The sequence below is a fragment of the Lethenteron reissneri genome, chromosome 53 (genome assembly GCF_015708825.2).
Source record: "Lethenteron reissneri isolate LAM-NWPU_2019-01 chromosome 53, ASM1570882v1, whole genome shotgun sequence".
NCBI classification, from domain to species: Eukaryota; Metazoa; Chordata; class Hyperoartia; order Petromyzontiformes; family Petromyzontidae; genus Lethenteron; species Lethenteron reissneri.
In genome coordinates, this window is record NC_083831.1 from 2649640 (window position 1) to 2669337 (window position 19698).

The following is a 19698-nucleotide window of genomic DNA, read 5'->3' on the forward strand; positions in this document are numbered from 1 at the left end:
CTCAGCTCCACGTCCTCCTGTACCACATCACTCCATCTCTTCTCTAGCCCGTGCCGCACCCGTTTAGCCCCCTCGATGCACGTACAGACGCACTCGCACACACGTACACAGACAGATACGCACACGACTTCCTGCTGGTGGGCGAGCGACGCACCTGCTCTGGTTGAAGGTGTAGATCTTGACCTGGAAGTGGCCGTACTTCTGCAGGATCTTCTGCGTGTCCTCGTCCGTGTTGAAGGAGTTCATCAGCACCAGCGGAACCTCGCTCTTGTGCGTCTTGTTGAGGTGCTGCAGCGCGGAACGACGGCGCAAGCGCAGAAAGTCGCGGGTCAACCCAGCGCCCTGACGTGCCGCTCGCACCCCGCCGGGGTCAATGGGCGCAGCCCTCGCAATTTCCGGCTCGTGCCACTGCCGGCGGATGGGTCTCCTCCGACTACAGGAAGCTTTCTAGGGAGCCCCTCAAGGTGGCGTTTGGCCTACTCTTCCACGCTGGCTAGGCGTCTTGGAAGAGGTGGGAGCACGCACGGTTTGTGTCGCTTCGCCACGCTTCACCGTCACGCCTCTCTTCACTGTTGCACTCACCACCACTCACCATCATACTCACCATCATACTCACCACCACACTCACCACCACTCACCACCACTCACCACCATCATACTCACCCTCGCCTCCCCACCACACTCACCCTCGCCTCACCACCACACTCACCCTCGCCTCACCACCACACTCATTCTCGCGTCACCCTCGCCTCGCCTCGATCTGCTGCACGGTGAGGTTCAGGAAGTTGTTGTCACTGCGCACGCCTCACCACACTCACCCTTGCCTCACCACCACCCTCACCCTCGCCTCACCCTCGCCTCACCCTCGCCTCACCCTCGCCTCACCCTCGCCTCACCCTCGCCTCACCCTCGCCTCACCCTCGCCTCACCCTCGCCTCACCCTCGCCTCACCCTCGCCTCACCTCGATCTGCTGCACGGTGAGGTCCAGAAAGTTGTTGTCGCTGCGCACGCCGATCAGACTCTTGGGGCCCTTGCAGCCCATGCTGGTGCCCAGGCCGCCGTTGAGCTTCACCACCACCAACTTGTTGAGCAGCGACGCCAGGTCCGAGGGCAGCTGCCGGCTGCGGATACTCTCGTACGGCTCGATCTAAGGGCGGTAGCGATAACAATCACGACGGTGATGATGATGGTGGCGTGGCTGGATGTAACGCGGTATGACTGGGTGTCGCGTGGCCGAGTGTGGCTGGGTGTAGCGTGGCTGGAAGTAAGGCGGTGTGACTGGGTGTCGTGTGACTGGGTGTAGCGTGGTTGGATGTAAGGCGTTATGACTGGGTGTCGTGTGGCTGAGTGTGGCTGGGTGTAACGCGGTATGACTGGGTGTAACGTGGTGTGTCTGAGTGTGGCTGGAAGTAAGGCGGTGTGCGACTGGGTGTCGCGTGCCCTGACGCACCGAGCCCTCGGGTGGACGCTGGATCTTCTCCCAGTTGAGCGACGGCCCCTTCTCTCCAAGGAAGCGGTGGAACAGCTTCTGGAACCCATTGAAGTCCCTCTGAACAGCCTGCAGCAACACACAGAGGTCACACACACACACACACAGAGGTCACACAGAGGTCACACACACACAGAGGTCACACAGAGGTCACACACACAGAGGTCACACACACACACACACACAGAGGTCACACACACACAGAGGTCACACACACACAGAGGTCACACAGAGGTCACACACACAGAGGTCACACACACACACACACAGAGGTCACACACACACAGAGGTCACACAGAGGTCACACACACAGAGGTCACACACACATAGGTTACACACACACACAGAGGTCACACACACAGAGGTCACACACACACAGAGGTCACACACACACGCAGAGGTCACACACACACGCAGAGGTCACACACACACGCAGAGGTCACACACACACGCAGAGGTCACACACACACACACAGAGGTCACACACACAGAGGTCACACACACACACCGCACAGAGGTAGAACACGCACATCTCTACATCTCTGCTTTACTGTCCTGGTCAAGGCCTACCATCAATAGACCAGGGCTCTGGGTTATTCTTCATGCTTTCGGGATTCCGGACCCAAGCTCACAATCACGAAGGACCTTCGTGACGGCGTGAAGGTCAGGGGAAATCTACGTGGCAGGCAGTTGCAGCCTTAATCTGTTCATGTTTGAGTACATACACGGATGTCATCTTGACTCCTACATTATTTAACATTCTTTTTTTGGGTCTAACACACACACACACAGAGGTTACACAAAGCCAAAGAGCCCCCGTATAGCCTTTAGCAGACTGTTGGGGCAAGTGTTGTTAACAAGCAGCGCCTGCGAAGGCTGGCACGGCACGCGAGGGCGTTGGGTGGCAAGCACCACGCTCGACCACCTTTGTCTCCCCAGTGCGGGTGATGTACACACCGCACCAGGTACTCGTATCGAGCCGCAGGCCTTCATAGGTGCTCGCCAACAGCACCCGCTCCAAAAGTCTGTTCAGGCGACACGGGGTATCTTTGTCTGTGAGAAAGCGTGCGGAGTTTGTGTGTTCTCTCCCCATCCTGTGTGGGTTTCCTCCCTGTTCTCTGACTTCCTGCCGTAGCGAACAAAAAAAAAACCTAAAACCACGTGTAACCGGTATCGGCAAAAACATCACCAATGCCCACACATTTCCTGCAAGTTACTCAATTGGGATCGCACAGCACAGAAGCAGCAGCAACAACATCGACCCCCTCTGCTGTGAAAACCTTGGCAGGACCCTCCCGAAAAAAACCTCCCAGGAGTCTTGAGACTCAGCGAGGCTTCAACTGGGCAACCAAGCGCAAGTAGTCACGGCCTGAATCTGCGGTCAAACCCCAAAACGACTCAACTGCAGCGTGCACGCGCGTTGAGCAACGCGCCAAATGTTCTCCTATCCGCTCGCCCGCTCAGGCGAGCTGACCGGCTCCAACAGACAGCCCCTTGAGAGCCACGGGCGCTGACCCCGCAAAAGCAGGAATACTATTGGTGCGGTTAGGTTCGGAGAGTCACGTGCTAACCACCCCCCCACTGCTGCGCCCGTTCTCAGCGACGCTGATGTTCTTTTAATGATTGTGGGGCTCCCTTTCTTTTGTTAGATGCCAACCACCTCCGCAGTAAAATAGCCGGGGAAACTGGCTAAACGGGATCATCTGCGTAAAAACAAATCAAGACAGACGTCAACGCGAAAGGGGAGGGGGAGGGCAAAGATATCCCCGGCGCGGAGCCTCAGCACACTCGTTGGGGCGAGTGCTGTTAAGCGTGCGCTGATGAAGGCCGGATTCGCGCACGAAGGGGGTGGGCGGCCAGAAGCACGCACGGCTGCGTTTGTCGCGAGGTACTGATTGAAGGCCGATCGACCGGGGAGAGACACGGGACCATTCAACATGTTCGCGCCGCCGCTGTCGGTCGCGGGCAGGGCTCCAACTCGGGTCGTGGGGTTCGTAGCGCCGCGTGCCAAACGCCGTGCCACAGAGGTCACAATCGGGTACCCGATACGCGTACCCTACCTGATACCTGGCTACCCGTACCCGGCTGGGTACGGGTACCCGTTTGCGACCCTGGTGCGGCCGGGTACGGGTACGGGTAAGGAATCAAAACCCGTTTGCGACCTCTGCCGTGCCACTTGCACCCGCGAGAAAGACAAAGATCCCCCGTATAACCTTAAAAAGCTGTTGGAGCAAGTGCTATCAGCGAGCACGTACGAAGGCCAGAACGGCAACACGAGGGGGGATGGCTGGCCAGCACCACACCCGACCGCCTTTGTCTCCCCAATGGCGGTGTTTACACACGGCAACCAGGTACTCATTTGAGGCCGAGTCGAATGAGGAGTGGCACAGGACCGTTTCATGTATTTGCCACCATTAAATTTCGATTTAAAGCTTTCGTGACTGCAGGGATTCATCTTCTTGGTTCTTTCGGTAAAGTCACGTAGAAGGGAAATAATAAAATAATAAAAATAAAACATAATAAAATAATAATAAAACATAATGAAACAATAATAAAACATAATAAAAATAAAACATAATAAAATACAATTCTCATGACGTTTCGGCCACAACGCAAGCAGCCGTCCTCATGTGAAGAACAGGGCTGTCGGAAAGACAGCGTCTTGCCACCATCGACGGTCGTAAGCGGGGCTCGAACTTAGGAGGCACATGCAGACCACCCCATTCCCGCATGGCTCGCAGTCGCAAAACCATTCAGTCGTTTCCGTGCGGTGCTGAGCTGGGCACCTACGCTCTGCCCACAGCGGCGGGCGGCCCAGCTGGCGCGACCCCCCGTGACCCCCCGTGACCCCCCGCGTCCCGTAGGGCCACCGCTGTGGGAGGGGGAGACTCGTTATGCCGCGGTGGCGAGATGTTAACTACCTCGCCTGGTATGCAGGAGGTGCTGGGTTCGACTGCGACCCTCACGCCTGCTGTACATTTGGAGTTTGTGTGTTTTTCTCCCCGTGGAGGCGTGGTTTTTTCTCCAGGTCCTCCGGTTTGTCCCTCTACATTTATTAACATGCGTGTCTATGATTTTGATTAAAAAATATTTTTTAATTCCCACATGATAGGGCTACTTTGCCAAGCTATACATTTATGGCCAGGTTCCTTCTGAAAAGTAAGCTAATAGCTCCAGTGGCAAGACATTTTTTAAAACTTTTTTTTTTCTTTTTGAAGTGATTAGTTTACCTTTCCTGCAGTTTGCTCTTTTATCGTGTTTGTCGTTGGCGTGACATTCTGACCCCGTTCCCCCCCGCGCTACTGGGCACCTGGTGAAAAACAGCTTCGTAGTGCTCATCAGAATCCTCCTGCAGTTTCAAAAAATATTACGACGATTCCCATTCCCACACCGCACAGACCCTGGACGGGGGGGGGGCTGAACGTGATCCACCTGGAGACGGTCGTGGGCACGGCCCTCAAGAGCCGTCACTCGTGACCGAGTTCGCTTCTTTAAAAAGAGCTATATAAACACCTCGGTGGGCCTTACCTGGCAAAATAAAAATTATTTCGAGTTGAGTTTTTAGTTACCTCCAGCTGGTCCTTGCTGCACGTGTGCAGCAGCTTCTTGAGCTCATGGTCCATGGACTTCTCGATCTCCAGCTGAACCTGGGCCTGGAACTGCGAGGTCGCGTGGGCGGAGTCCATCGCTGTCGTCATCCCTGTGCGGGGTCACCGCCTGCAACAGAGACAACGGGAGGGTCCCACCCACCCCCATGTAGCTTGTCACGGGCTGCTGGGTGCAAGCGCCGTTCGCGAGCGCCTGTTAAACGGGCTGGCACGGCACACGAGGTGGCCAGCAGCACCACGCCTGGCCAGCTTTGTCTCCCCAGTGCTCATGTTTAATACACACCTCGCCAGGCGCTCAGCTAAGGTTGAATTGACCCGGGTGATGTTCCAGGACCCGGTCTAAACATTTGCCACCGATATTTGGTCGCGGGCGGGAGAATTTAACTGTGGCTTGGACGGGTTCGTGGCGCAGTGCACGAACCACTGCGCCACCGCTCCCCCACCCCTCCCCCCAGCACGCGCAGAATATTTTCGATGCAAGTTCGGCAGGTCTGCAGGGCGGCAGGTATTGTGCACAACGGAAACGCTCGTGCCTCGCAGCGTTCGATCCGCGTCGCGGGCAACTTTCTGCGTGGAGTGTTGTACTGTTCTCCCCACCCCTGTACTGCACGGGTTTCATCCGGGTTCTCCGGTTTCTGTCGCACAGCTAAAATAAGACCACACAACATAACCGATAATCTTGTCCAAACAACATTGCAGCGATCCTGGGCTCAAACCCAGGTGTCAGCTGCCCGTGATGAGGACGCGGCGGTGGCTAGCAGATGTTAACTACCTCGCCTGGTATTACAGGAGGTCGTGGGTTCGATCCCGACCCTGACGCCTGCTGCTGTATATTTGGAGTTTGCGTGTCTCTCTCATCATCATCATCATCACGGTGGCTGGGAGATGTTAACTACCTCGCCTGGTATTACAGGAGGTCGTGGGTTCGATCCCGATCCTTGACGCCTGCCGCTGTATATTTGGAGTTTGCGTCTCTCTCCCCGTGGTCGCGTGGATTTTTCTCCGGGTCCCCTGGGTTTTCCCTCCACGTCTAGCAATGTGCGTTTAGAGTAGTTGGCTCCGGGTATAAATTTCCACGCGACAAGCCGCTTCGTCGAGCCATCCTCTGCGGTGGCCAGGTCGCTCATGAAAAAGCGCTACACCTGGTAAAAATTGTAATTTTAATAGTTTAACCAATGACTGCACAAAAATCTCCCCTGTCATATCAAATTCGGACCAGCACTTAATTTGGACCAAAATCCCGGCTCCAGCGATTAAACAAGATATTGACGCTCTCATGGCATGTATGCACGTGGAACTTCTTCCGCGCCGTACGTAGCCAACCGTGCTAATTGGGGCGGCAGAGCGGGTGGTAAAAATGCTGCTCCGAGCAGCGAGGTCTAGAGCGTCACTTGAAGAAGGCATCTCAGAGGTAGCTTTACGTTATCCGCTTTCCGCGGAGAGTTGCGGCGCTCTGTGAGATGCGGCTGGACATCCGCTTAGTGATGCGAACGCCGATAGCAACCGGTGGAACGACACTGGGGAAAAACAGGTTTGCAAAAATACGTTTGAAAAATGAGACGCCGTTTCGATTACAGGAATTTAAGCTCAGCTTCATTTGAACCCATCGATGCTGAGCTCTCGAAGGAAGGTAGCGAGTTAAATCCCAGGCACTCCGAAGGGGTTAACACGCTCACGCGAGGTTCATCCGAGGACAGAGACCGAGCGACTCCGCTTCCCGTTCTCTCGGCACAAGCACGTCACGCTCTCACGCTCTCACGCGTCACGACATTGTTACACGGTGGCGGGGGATTAACGATAGCAACGATGGCGATGACGACGACGACGAGAATGCCGATCGTGCGATCGCGTCGGCGGAGTGACCGGCGCCCGAGAATACGACCAGCGCGGAGATGGAGCGACGGAGGTCGGCACGCGTGCAGGCGCCAGATGGATTGTGGCATCGCGAGACAGTGAATAGGTCACGCTTGACGATGCAGCAATCACGATCGTGACAATAACAATCAGAACCTTGACGACAACAATGATGATGATGATAATATTGATCTCGATAACAATGATGATATCCGCGATGACAACGATGGCGAGGATGACGAGGATGCAACAAGACAGACTGACCGGCAACGCTCGTCGACCCGCAGGTACGCTGCGCCGATGAGCGGAGGAGAGCGGAGGAGAGCAGTGGCCGAGCGGTAGGAGCAATGGGATCGGAGCGAATGAAGGTCAACAGACTGCACCAGCCAGGAGGGGAAGGAGGGGGGGAGATGGGGGAGGAGAGAGCGCGGGGCAGGGGACAGGGAGCAAGGGGGGGTGGGGCGGGCAGAGGAGGAGGAAGGGAAGCAGGGAGAGAGTGGGACAGAAGGAGATAGCGGGAGGGAGGGAGGAGGGAGAGAGAGAGAGAAGGAGGGAGCCAGCAGTGAAGGGAGAGTGAGAGGGAGATTTTGGAAAGAGCAGGAGGGGGCAGTGAGAGAGGGGGCCGGGGTGATGGCGGGGGGGGGGGGAGAAGGGAGGTGGAAAACGCTGAGCATTGCATTTTCTCCATCAGTGCGGCAGCACGTAGGCAGGCACATATCCAAGCAGCGGCCAAATCGCCCGCACGTACGCACACGTACACATACGTACGCTCTGGCACGTACGCTCTGGCACGTACGCTCTGGCACGTACGCTCTGGCACGTACGCTCTGGCACGTACGCTCTGTCACGTACGATCTGCCACGTACGATCTGCCACGTACGATCTGCCACGTACGCTCTGCCACGTACGCTCTGCCACGTACGATCTGCCACGTACGATCTGCCACGTACGCTCTGCCACGTACGCTCTGCCACGTACGCTCTGCCACGTACGCTCTGTCACGTACGCTCTGCCACGTACGTTCTGCCACGTACGCTCTGTCACGTACGATCTGGCACGTACGATCTGGCACGTACGCTCTGTCACGTACGCTCTGCCACGTACGATCTGGCACGTACGCGCGCTCGTTCACGCATGCTCCGTTACGTCTCCACGGTGGGGGGTGAGTGGGTCTGGCAGGGTGAGGAGAGCCCCGCGCCCTCCGACCCCTGCCTGGGGAGATGACGAGAGATGACGCACGGCAGAACGTGGGGGGGGAAAGAGAGAGAGGGGGAATCGATGGCGCTACAAGGACGGCCCGTCCGCCCGCCCGCTCGCTCGCGGGCACGATCAGCGTCCGTGCCGCATGGAAATCGGGGCACAAAGGCGGCGCGGGGTTGTGGCTCTCAAGATCGGCAGCGCGTGGGTTCGAGTCCCAGTCGGGGTTTCACGAAGCCCATCGGAGACAAAGATCCTCGGCGTAGACTGCAGAGACCGTCGGGGCAAGTGCTGTTAGCGAGCGCCGTTATCGGCACACGAGGGCGCGGGTGACGTTGTACCCCCAGCACAAAGGCAAAGTTCCCCCGTGTAGCCTTAACAGACTGTTGGGGCAAGTGCTGTTAGCGAGCAGTGCCTATGAAGGCTGGCAGGGTACTCGAGGGGGTGGGTGGCCAGCACCACGCCCGGCCGCCTTTGTCTCCCCAGTGGCGATGTTTACACACCGCACCAGGTACTCATTTGAGGCCGAGCCGACCTGCGGGAGGCCCAGGACCGGTTCAGATAATCGTCACCCGGTGTTGGCCGTGAGCGGGAATCGAACTCGGGTCGCCGGGTTCGTAGGGCAGCGTAGCGATAACCGCTACACCACCGACCGAACCCATCACCACCACTACCACTACCACCGTCACCACAGTCATTTTCACCTCCACGGTGATTAGTTCCATTTCCAGGTCAGAGGGAAGGGCAGGACTGTGTCCATCATCGTCATCATCACCATCAATCGTACATCAAAAGTAATCTAATAAGATTATTTGCTGCCACTGCTGTGTAGGCATCGTTGCGCAAGCACAATGAACAGCACTCGGAACTTTCGCCGACACAATAGCACCACTGTGGCCTGAATAGAACGACATAAATAAATCCGTGTGCCAATTTGCGAAACAAAAACTGGTCATCAGTGTAAACAAGTGAAGTATTATCCGACTCTTAACACATTCCCGCGGAGGGAGCTGGTAGGAACGTTGGGTTGCTCGGTCAATGGCCTGCAGGGTCAACGGCGGCGTGGTGTATTCCGCAAATATGGCCGACTGTGAGGGCGGGCACAAGCCGGCGTGAGTAGGTTAAACGTTGAGTTTTATAAGGGCACCACGGGGTGACCAGCCCCTCCCCACCCAGCCCCACCCCTCCCACCCAGCCCCATCCCTCCCATTTTTGGATGCACGACGGACGGACACAATAATCCCCTGTGGGCTGGTGTAACCAGGAGGTTCCTACCAGTATTATCCACTCCATGTCTCTAGCACAGTCGTCATCATAATCATCCGGCAACTAAACCCGGCACACATCACATCCGAAAGACACACTCCAATCTATCATTGTGTCCGTAGCTTTACATAATTTATTTTCATTATGTTACTATGAATAAGGACCGTTACCTGAAACGTCGTTCATTACATATATTCTTTAAGGCCGCAGTTATCGTCGAACATTGAGTTTTGCTTGTCTTAGACTGAAAACATTCATCCTTTATTATCATTATTAATAACTATCAGTAATCATCGTTATGGGCAGCATCACGACGTTGACGACGAGAGCATTGTGAGCCGTCTTCCCAACGCCAAGTGGAAGGACGAGGCAGGGATGAGTGATGAGGTCTCCTCCCAGCGCTGTTGCTGCTGCTGCTATTGCTGCTGCTGCTTCTATTGCTGCTTCTGCTATTGCTGCTGCTATTGCTGCTGCTATTGCTGTTGTTGCTGTTGCTTCTATTGCTGCTGCTATTGCTGCTATTGCTGTTGCTGCTGTTGCTGTTGTTGCTGCTGCTGCTGCTATTGCTGTTGTTGCTGCTATTACTGCTGCTGCTATTGCTGCTGCTGTTGCTGCTGCTGTAGCTGCTGTTGCTGCTTCTGCTGCTGCTGCTGCTACTACTGCTGCTGATGTTGTCGCTGCTGCTATTGATGATGCTGCTGCTGTTGCTGCTGTTGTTGCTGCTGCTGCTACTGCTGCTGTTGCTGCTGCTGCTACCACTGCTGCTGTTGCTGCTGCTGGCCCGGTTCTCTGACCCGTGCGACATTTCATTTAAAATTCATCACCGCGGCGCCAAGAGAAGCCACGTGCCAGGCTTACGGGCGAGGAGGAATGCGATAACGGCAAGGCCGAGCACCCCCTCGCCCCCCGCCATTCATGCACGAGATGTACAATCGTGGGAGCAGTGGGGCAACGGTTAGCGCGCTGAACTGGGAACGCGGGCGCGTGCGTAGCCACATCCATGAATGAAACAATTTTAAAAAAATATTAAACCGCATTTTTATTTTACCAGTGTAGGCCCACCGAGCTGTGTCGATCTTTTTCAGCGAGCGACCTGGGCCACAAACGATCGCCGAAGGAGGTGGCTTATCATCATCACGTGGAAATGTCGAGCAGCCAAAACACTCTAAGCGCGTGGACGTTGATTCTGACCGTGGAGGGAAAAAAACGGGAGGACCCGGAGGAAAATCCACGCGACCACAGGGAGTGAAAACACGCAAACTCCAAATACACAGCAGCAGGCATCAGGGTCGGGATCGAACTCACGGGCTCCTGCATACCAGGCGGGGTAATTAACATCTCCTAGCCACCGTGATGATGAGAGAGAGACACGCAAACTCCAAATATACAGCAGGCATCAGGGTCGGGATCGAACCCACGACCTCCTGTATACCAGGCAAGGTAGTGAACATCTCCTAGCCACCGTGATGATGATGAGAGAGAGAGACACGCAAACTCCAAATATACAGCAGGCGTCAGGGTTGGGATCGAACCCACGAGCTCCTGCATACCAGGCGAGGTAGTTAACATCTCCTAGCCACCGTGATGATGATGAGAGAGAGAGACACGCAAACTCCAAATATACAGCAGGCATCAGGGTCGGGATCAAACCCACGACCTCCTGTATACCAGGCAAGGTAGTGAACATCTCCTAGCCACCGTGATGATGATGAGAGAGAGAGAGAGACACGCAAACTCCAAATATACAGCAGGCGTCAGGGTCGGGATCAAACCCACGACCTCCTGTATACCAGGCGAGGTCGTTAACATTTCCTAGCCACCGTGACGCTCCACACTGGTGCAATCAGCCCCACAGCGGCCTGCAATGATGGGGAGGCCCTCATCCGGCAGTGGATTGACAAAAGGTCTGCGGCTGTACATCAATGGTAGTCTATCGTTGTGATATGTTCACACATCGCACCAGGTACTCATTTGAGGCCGGGTCGACATAGAGGAGGCCCACGACTGGTGCTAACCACTGCACGCCTGCTTCCACATAGACATAGAAAGATTCCACCATAGCCTCAACAGACTTGTGGGGCAAGCGCTGTTAGCGAGCACCGATGGAGGCCGGCACGGTACACTATGGGGTGGGTGGACAGCACCACGCCCGACCGCCTTTGTCTCCCCGGTGGCGATGTTTACACACCGCACCAGGTACTCATTTAGGGCCGAGTCGACCGAGGGGACGCCGGCTTCCGTAGCACAGGAAGCCAGCCGCGACACCGCAGCTCCCCCATAGAAATAAAATACAAACTCGCGCGCACACACACACACAAAACTACCGCATTCCAAGATGCACCACCCCAGATTTTTCTTAAATAATATGCTGGGCAGAGGGGGCGGGGGAGGGAGGGGAGGGAGTCGTATCAAGGGGAGAATGCGGTAAGCTGCGTATTCTTTTTGCAAGCTCAGCTGGTCCCTGACCATTACAATATTTCGCCAGAGGCTGCAAGACTCCCAGGCAGCCACGTGGCTCACTCGCGGCTCGCGACCCCCGACCCCCCCCTTGAACCGTCGCCACCACCGCCCCCGCCTTGCGCACCGGACGATTTCGCCACTCAGTCTCCCCGGCTGGAGACACCACGAGGAGTCACCGGCCCCCCCCCCTCCCGGCCATCGTCCCCCCCCTCCCGCCACGCGTCACGCGTCCCGTGCCTCCGTCTCGGCGGTCGGTACGGCGCCTCCGACCTCGGCCTTCCCCCCTCGTCCGCAGCGGCGGCCGTTCCTCATTCTGTTTCTGTCCCCGGTGGAAATTGCAGCGGTCGTGTTTCACCACGGGGGGTTTTTTTTTTAAGCGCCCTTTGAAGTCTTCGCTCGGGAGCACATTCGCCCCCCGCTCTCCCCGCCGCCCCCCCCCCCCTCACTTTGTTAATGTTTCCAAATCCACACGTCAGAGGGGGGGGGGGGTAAAAATGACACGCGGATTATCGAAATCACTCGCGCGTGGCCGGCTTCGGGCACATCGGCACGTCGCCTTCCGGAACTAAAAAAAAGCTCAACGCGTCGTTCGCCAACAACACCGTGTGCTCGTGGCCTTGAAAACAATAAAAAAAATACAATTACGTACAATAGGCGACGTTTCAGGCAATGGTCCTTCATCAGAGCACGTAAAGAGCATCTGCTACGGAGCACCACTGCCCGAAATGTCACCAATCACATATCCTTCTTTGATGGCCACGGTGACACCGATGGAGTTTGTGTTGCTTGCGCAGCGTCGCCAATGGAGAGGCGGCAGCAGCAGCAGCATCAGCAGCAGCATCAGCGGCAGCAGCAGCGACGGCAGCATCAGCGGCAGCATCATCAGCAGCAGCATCATCATCAGCAGCAGCAGCATCATCAGCAGCAGCAGCAGCATCAGCAGCAGCAGCAGCATCAGCAGCAGCATCATCATCATCAGCAGCATCAGCAGCAGCAGCGGCAGCATCAGCGGCAGCATCAGCATCAGCGGCAGCATCAGCGGTAGCAGCAGCGGCGGCAGCACCAGCGGCAGCATCATCAGCAGCGGCAGCATCATCAGCAGCAGCATCATCATCAGCATCATCATCAGCAGCAGCATCATCATCAGCAGCATCAGCATCAGCGGCAGCAGCAGCGGCGGCAGCATCAGCGGCAGCATCAGCATCAGCAGCATCATCATCAACAGCAGCAGCATCATCATCAGCAGCATCAGCAGCAGCATCATCAGCAGCAGCAGCATCAGCGGCAGCAGCATCATCAGCAGCAGCGTCCCCCCACATCGTTGTTTTTGCCAGAGCTCGGCCGCCCTTTAAATCAACGGCAAAACCCCCGACTCCCCCTCCCGTTCGGTGCCGGAGAGAAGGCGGCAAGCAATACGAACGAGAGCGCAAGAGACGCGCGACGTGGAAACGCGAGAGCGGTGAAACCGGAGCGCCCCCCCCTCCACACCACGAGGGTCAGGGGGCATTCCTCACTAACGAAGCCGGGGCCACCCGCCAATCAAACTCCCCCCCCCCGCCACCCCCCCCCGCACCCCGTGAGGAAACCCGAACAAAGCTTCTCCCTTGTGCGGCAAAACGCCATGACGGCAAACGCCGAACACAACTGCCAACTCGGCCACGCCGCCGGATCGCCGCGGACAACTCGATGACAAAGACGAAGGTTCCCCCCCGTGAATAGCCTTCACAGACTGTCGGGGCAAGTGCTGTTTTTTTTGACACACCGCACCAGGTACTGATTTAAGGTCGAGCCGACCTAGGGGAGGCCCAGGACCGGTTCAGATAATTGTCACCGGTGTTGGCCGTGAGCAGGAATCGAACGTGGGTGGCCGGGTTCATGGAGCAGAAAACTGTTGCACTACCGCTCCCCAACAACAACCGCCATGCACCGCTAAGTGACGGTGACGTCACCACGATGCTAGTGCCAGGCTATGTGCACGTTAAGAAAGTCACGGGACAGGCCCAGGTGCCATAGGTCGACTGAATGAGATGGATCACCTTTGCCCCCTACTGTGGCAATTTTCTGTGTTTAAGCCACCCGGCGCTCCGCTCGTTGTTGTGAGCGTCGCTCCTCTGCCCTTTGTTGTTGCTGGAGGGTGACTTCCTCCAACTGCCCAGGAGCGCCCTCACGAGCCTCCTCCACAGAGGCCAATCTTGACACCGCTGGTACCAGTCGTAGGCAAGTCCACTCAGCTCCACATCCTCCTGTACCACATCACTCCATCTCTTCTGTAGCCTGTGCCGCACCCATTTAGCCCCCTCGATCCAGCCGAACAAAAGCTCTTTAGGCATGCGGTGGCTGGGCATGCGGGCTACATGACCCAGCCAAAGCAGCCTTGTCTGTCGGAGGAGCTCACCGACGGGACTTTGCCCAGATCTTTCAAGGATTTGTGAGCTCCTCACACAATGCAGCCTGGTTAAACCCTGGATGGATCGTAGGCAGGCCAGCCTAAATGTTTCGAACCGGCGAAGATGCTTCATTAGGGAGGTCCATGTTTCACAAGCATAGAGAAGGGAGGGCATGACCATGGCCAAGAAGACCTGAAGCTTCGTGTGGAGCGACAGAGCAGGTAGCTTCCACACAGCATTATGCAGCCGATGAAAAGATGCAACTCGACTCATTCGGAGTGAGACCTCTGCTGTAAAACAAACTGGAGCCGGTCATGAGAAAACTGTCCAGATATGGACAACTCTGCACTCTCTCCACAACTGCCTCATCACCAATTGGGAGTTGTAGGGGTGGAGTGTCGGATGGAAAAAAAATACCCAGGTAGGTGCTTAGTTTTGGTGGGGCTGATGGTAAGGCCCCACCTCTTAGTGGCATGCTCCAGGTTCAGCAGCAGTGCCTCCAACTCCTCCTCTGAGTGAGCAGCAATCACCAGATCATCGGCATACTTAACATAATTGACGAAAAGGGATGGCTCCCAATTGCAGACCCGGGTAATGATCATCCTCCCATTGTATCTGTACCAGATGGAAATTCCCCCGGTACAGCCATCGAAGGCTTCACGAACTACGTAGTAAAAATAGATGTTAAATAATGTGGGAGCCAGAGGACATCCCTGTCGCACCCCAAGGTGAACAGGGAATAGCTCCGACTCCCGGCCACGTAGTTTTACCCATCATGAAGGTCATTAATGATTGTGAACAAAGAGTCAGGGACTCCAAAAGCACGAACAACAACCCAGAGCCCAGGCCGACCGATGGTATCATAGGTCTTGACCAGGCCAATAAAGCAGAGATGTAGCAGATGGACAGAAAATATGGCATCTATGCAGGACCGCCCTTTCCTGAAACCACATTGGTGCTCCGGAAGCCTCTCCACAGCATGCCTGGCAAGGCGATGTTGAATAATCCTTGCGAGGACCTTTGCCGGCACACTGAGGAGGGAGATGCCCCTGTAGTTGTTAGCCTGTGTGGTCCTCCTTCTTAAACAGGGGGACCACCAGGGCATCCTTCCAATCCTGCAGAACCGCCCAGTGGTCCAGACTGTTGTGATGATGACATGTAGGGCAGTCAGTGCACAAACGCCACCCTCCCTCAGCATTTCGCTTGGGAGATCATCTCTGCCCAATGCTTTTCCTGGTCTCAGACTCCGGATCGCCTTCTGTACTTCCTCAACAGATGGCACCTCAGCCAGCCACTCACAGGGGGTGACTACTACTTCCAAAATTTGAGGTCCCACAGCCTCAGCAGGGTCATCCACACTTTGCCCCATGATGTTTTCCAGGCTGAGGGATTTACCCTACCCCAAAACCTCACAGAAATGCTCAGAAAATCTGCAAACCTGTTCCTGGGGGTCGGAGATCAGATTACCCTCCTTTCCCCTGATGGTGATATATGTGGCACTGCAAGTTACTCTTTTATGGAGTGAGTGATTTGTGATCGTGGGCTACTGAGGCAGATTCCATCTCCCCAGCAACCCACGGCCACCACTCATTATTGCAGCACCTCACGGCTCTCAGAGCGAAGGCTGCGGTAAGCCTCCTCATTATCGGACATAGGATGCTGTAGCCGATGAGAGTGGGGCCTGTCGCTTTTTTTCAGCCAGCCTGAACACCTCCTCTGTCAGCCAGGGTCTCTTAGGAGGTCTGGACTGTGTACCCAACGCAGCCATTGCAGCTGCATGAGCCACAGTCCTAAACCTTGTCCATTTCCCCTCGGCATCAGGAGGAGTGGGGAACGATGCCAACCCCAGCTGTGAAGCGATGATGAAATTCTCGCTTGCAAATTTCATCTGCTGAGACCAGGCCACTGTGGATTTGAATGGGGTCCTGGGTGTACACCCACCACCCGAGTGGAAGAATGGCAGGCACATCTCACAGATGACAAGCCGATGGTCAGTGGACACATATTTATGCGATCTGACCCAACAAAAAAACCTCTATCATGGATAATATTGGTAGCGAAAGCCTACGTGTTAAACTGCCAAATCTCACTAATTGGCTTCGTCGGGTTTAACGACACATTTATATTTGCGCAATCTAACCCAAAAAAACCTCCATTATGGATAATATTGATCGCGACAGCCTACGTGTCAAACTGACAAACCTCACTAATTGGCCGTGTCGGGTGGTGCCTGATTCAACAACAAATTCATATTTACGCAATCTAACCCCAAAAAAACCTCCATTATTGATATTGGTCGCGAAAGCCTCCTGCCACGTGTTAAACCGAGTCAGCAGATAACACTCCCAATGACCCCCCCCTTGGGCTCTCCTTGTGTAATGTCTCTTTCACGACGGCTGGTGGGTAGGCTGGATTCTGGCAGCCCAACTAAACCAGCAGCATCATCATCATCATCATCATCGTCGTCATCGTTGTGATCGTCATCGTCGTCGTCATCATCATCGTGTGCCTCCCGCCCCACGTACGCCGCCGCATTAGCAATTTTAATGAGGGGCTGTGCGTCAGTCTTGGCGTGGCCGAGGACTGGTTTCGCCATTGTTTTGCCACAGGAATGTATGTCCTTGTGCAATCTACACTCACATTTCCTTTATACTTTTGTAATGACGTAAATGAGCCATGCTATGGCTACAGTGGGTGTACTATACCTAGGGGCTCACGAGAGGGTAGATTCCGGATGTCACGGAGGTCTGGTCAGGACATGACAGTCTGGGTGAACGCGCGAGAGCACGTGACCGGACGAGGGGGCACGGGGGCCCCCAGGAGGGGGCGAGCAGGCCACGTGATGTGGACCCAGAGCCTCCTGGAAGGATCAAGAAGGGGGTGTGTCCTGAGAGGGAGCGTGGCTGTTTGACCCGGGAATGAAGCAGCAATTCTTCGATCCTTGCTCTTCAGTCTCCGCACACGAAGACCCTACGGCGTGTCGGCTGTTCTGGTTCAACCATATCGTGATTCTGTTCAGATGATTAGGTGGTTAGGAATGAGGAATGGTGGCCACCACCTTACGTAGTTAACCCGTAATGTACATAGTTAACCTTGGAATGTTGAGCAGTGTTGGTTGCGTTCGTGAATAAACGTGTTGTTCCCAAGGCTTGGTGTGCGCCTGATTAGAACCCACTACACTTATATTTATCTTTAATAAGTGACTTGCTTACCCCGTCTCTATTTTATAGTTTTTTGCATTGTTCACTGTTGTACACTTGTTGAAGCCTGTGCCCCTACTGGGCATCCTCATCAGATTACTCCTCCAGTCGAAATAAAGATTCTGATTCTGACGGCGAGGTGTGTGGGGTGTGTGGTCAGCACCACGCCCGGCTGCCTTTGTCTCCCCACGGCGCTTAACGCCGAGTCGACCTCGGGGAGGGTTCCAGGATCGGTTGAGTTATTCGCTGGTCGTCGTTATCGGTCGCAAGTGGGAATCGAACAGGATAAAATAAAGATTCCGATTTCTGATCTAATACTTCACTGGAGATCGACGATAATGATCATATCTCAGCTCCAGTCCCCCCGTGTACTGCCACGTCCAGTTCACACTCCTCCACGTTTACAAAGTCAGGGTCGAGTAAGCCATTACTCACTGCACACACCACATTATTGCTAAACAGTAGCCACAAATGGCTACTGTTTAGCAATAAACAAAACTCCTCCGTATAGCCTTCAACAAATGGTTAGGTCAAGTCTGGCTTGGCACACGAGGGACGTGTGGTGGTCAGCACCCTGCCCGGCCGCCTTTGTCTCCCCAATGCTGATATTTTTACACACCACACTTGCTACTCGTTCGAGGCTGAGCTGACCTAGGGGAGGCCCAGGACACGTTTAGGATATTCGTTACCGATGTTGGAAGCCGCGAGCGGAATCAACAGTGCGTTTGCCGGGGGGTTTCGCAGCGATGCGCTCCCGCAACCTTAGGGCACGCAGAAAGTGCGTCGTGATTATAGGGCACGCAAGGCGTGTGCAACAACGCGATTTGCAACATTTACAGAGGGAAGGAAAGTCGTAAAGGTGGGGGGGGGGGGGAGAGTTGCGAGGACCAGGAGCCGAGTGAACCATGCCCTCCGGGAACACACCTTCGTGACGTGCGCGATCTGCGTTGGTTTCAAAGAAATGTTCTCCCAACGCCTCTAAAATGAACCGGTCTGTCGCAATGGCATGGTAGGCGAGTGACACTCGCTTGCAAAAATTCATCGCAGCCGCCAGTGCGTTGGGGAATGGGGTGGGGGCGGTTTAACTCAGGATTCAGAACAACCGAAGCGAACGAAGCCTCTGCTGCTCAAGTTTCAAGTCTCGGTGCGAGGCTGCTCACTCTCCTCTGGTGACCCCAAGGTTTGCAACTCGCTTCCCCCAGCCGTTCACGTTGTCGGCTCCCTGCCCAGTCCACCTTCCAACTCCTTCCCCCTCTTGCCCGTCGACCGATGACCCCCTCTTTGTCGCTCTTACAAAAGAAGCATGACCGCCGTTTCCGTACGGCGTCCTGAGCGTGCCCTCACAAGCAGGCTCCGTACAGAGCCACTTTTGAGTTGTGTAATCTGGATCGTGTGTACGCAACGCTGCAAAGCGAGCCCGTCCGCTTCACGCGAAACAAGCAAAACGCCCGCACCACGCCGAGCTTTGCTACTCGAACGGAAACAATCGCAGCGACCGGCCACATTCCAAACTACACGGTTGTTGAATGCGTAAACTAAAAATAATCGAACATCCCAAAAAAAATACAACAGCGAAAAAGCCCAACGCAACGCCGACTTGTCAACAGCTGGTCCAGACTCATCGATTCGGAGGAGCTTATTTACGAACCCCGGGAGGGGAGATAACGACGACATTGATGATGTCGCACCTTCGATGAGCGCGGTTGGCTACGAACGGTGGGAAATAAGTTCGAACAAACGCACGCACGTGTCGATGACGACGACGACGATGATGATGGATGGGACTCCGCAAACTTGGCCTCGAACCGAACTCGTGGCGAGGACGTCCGCCGCTTAAACGAGCGACAGCGCGGCTGGCGACATTCAGAGCTCACTTGAGCCAGCGGCTGCTTCCGCCAGACACACAACTCACACGAAGGGAGCGGTGGTCGACTCATCCAAGGGCAGCTCCTTTGCCAAGACACTTTTGGATGAAGGCCTCCCCCACCCCACCCCCCTGGGTTTGTTTGACCATATTTCACCGCACCGCGTCAGTGCGGTTCAGCGATGGGGGTCGGTGGGAGTGATGGCGTCGAGTACTGGTTCGGATGTAAATAGTTTAGTGGCGTTTGTGGCCGGGGTATGGAACTGGGGCATGGAACTGGAGCAGGGTCTCTCTGCTGTTTTTTACATTTCACGCTCGCTTGCACACGAACGAAAATCGGCAGGAATGGCGAGCTGCACCGTCGAGCGCACG

At 55.4% G+C, this 19698-nt stretch overlaps 1 protein-coding gene across 2 annotated transcripts in view; it reads right to left on the reverse strand.

Annotated features, from left to right (window-relative positions):
- UGP2 (UDP-glucose pyrophosphorylase 2) overlaps window positions 1-19698 on the reverse strand; it is a 37749-nt gene that overhangs the window by 12335 nt on the left and 5716 nt on the right. Inside the window, exons 1-5 of one of the 2 annotated variants that reach the window (XM_061573727.1) lie at window positions 7217-7384; window positions 5060-5207; window positions 1452-1559; window positions 963-1148; window positions 155-288 (exon numbers count right to left, since the gene is read on the reverse strand). In XM_061573727.1, coding sequence (XP_061429711.1) covers window positions 155-288; window positions 963-1148; window positions 1452-1559; window positions 5060-5188 — 557 coding nt within the window. In that variant the 5' untranslated portion in view covers window positions 5189-5207; window positions 7217-7384. Of the gene's footprint in view, window positions 1-154; window positions 289-962; window positions 1149-1451; window positions 1560-5059; window positions 5208-7216; window positions 7385-19698 lie in introns of those variants that run through there. The other variant, XM_061573728.1, reaches the window with a different exon arrangement.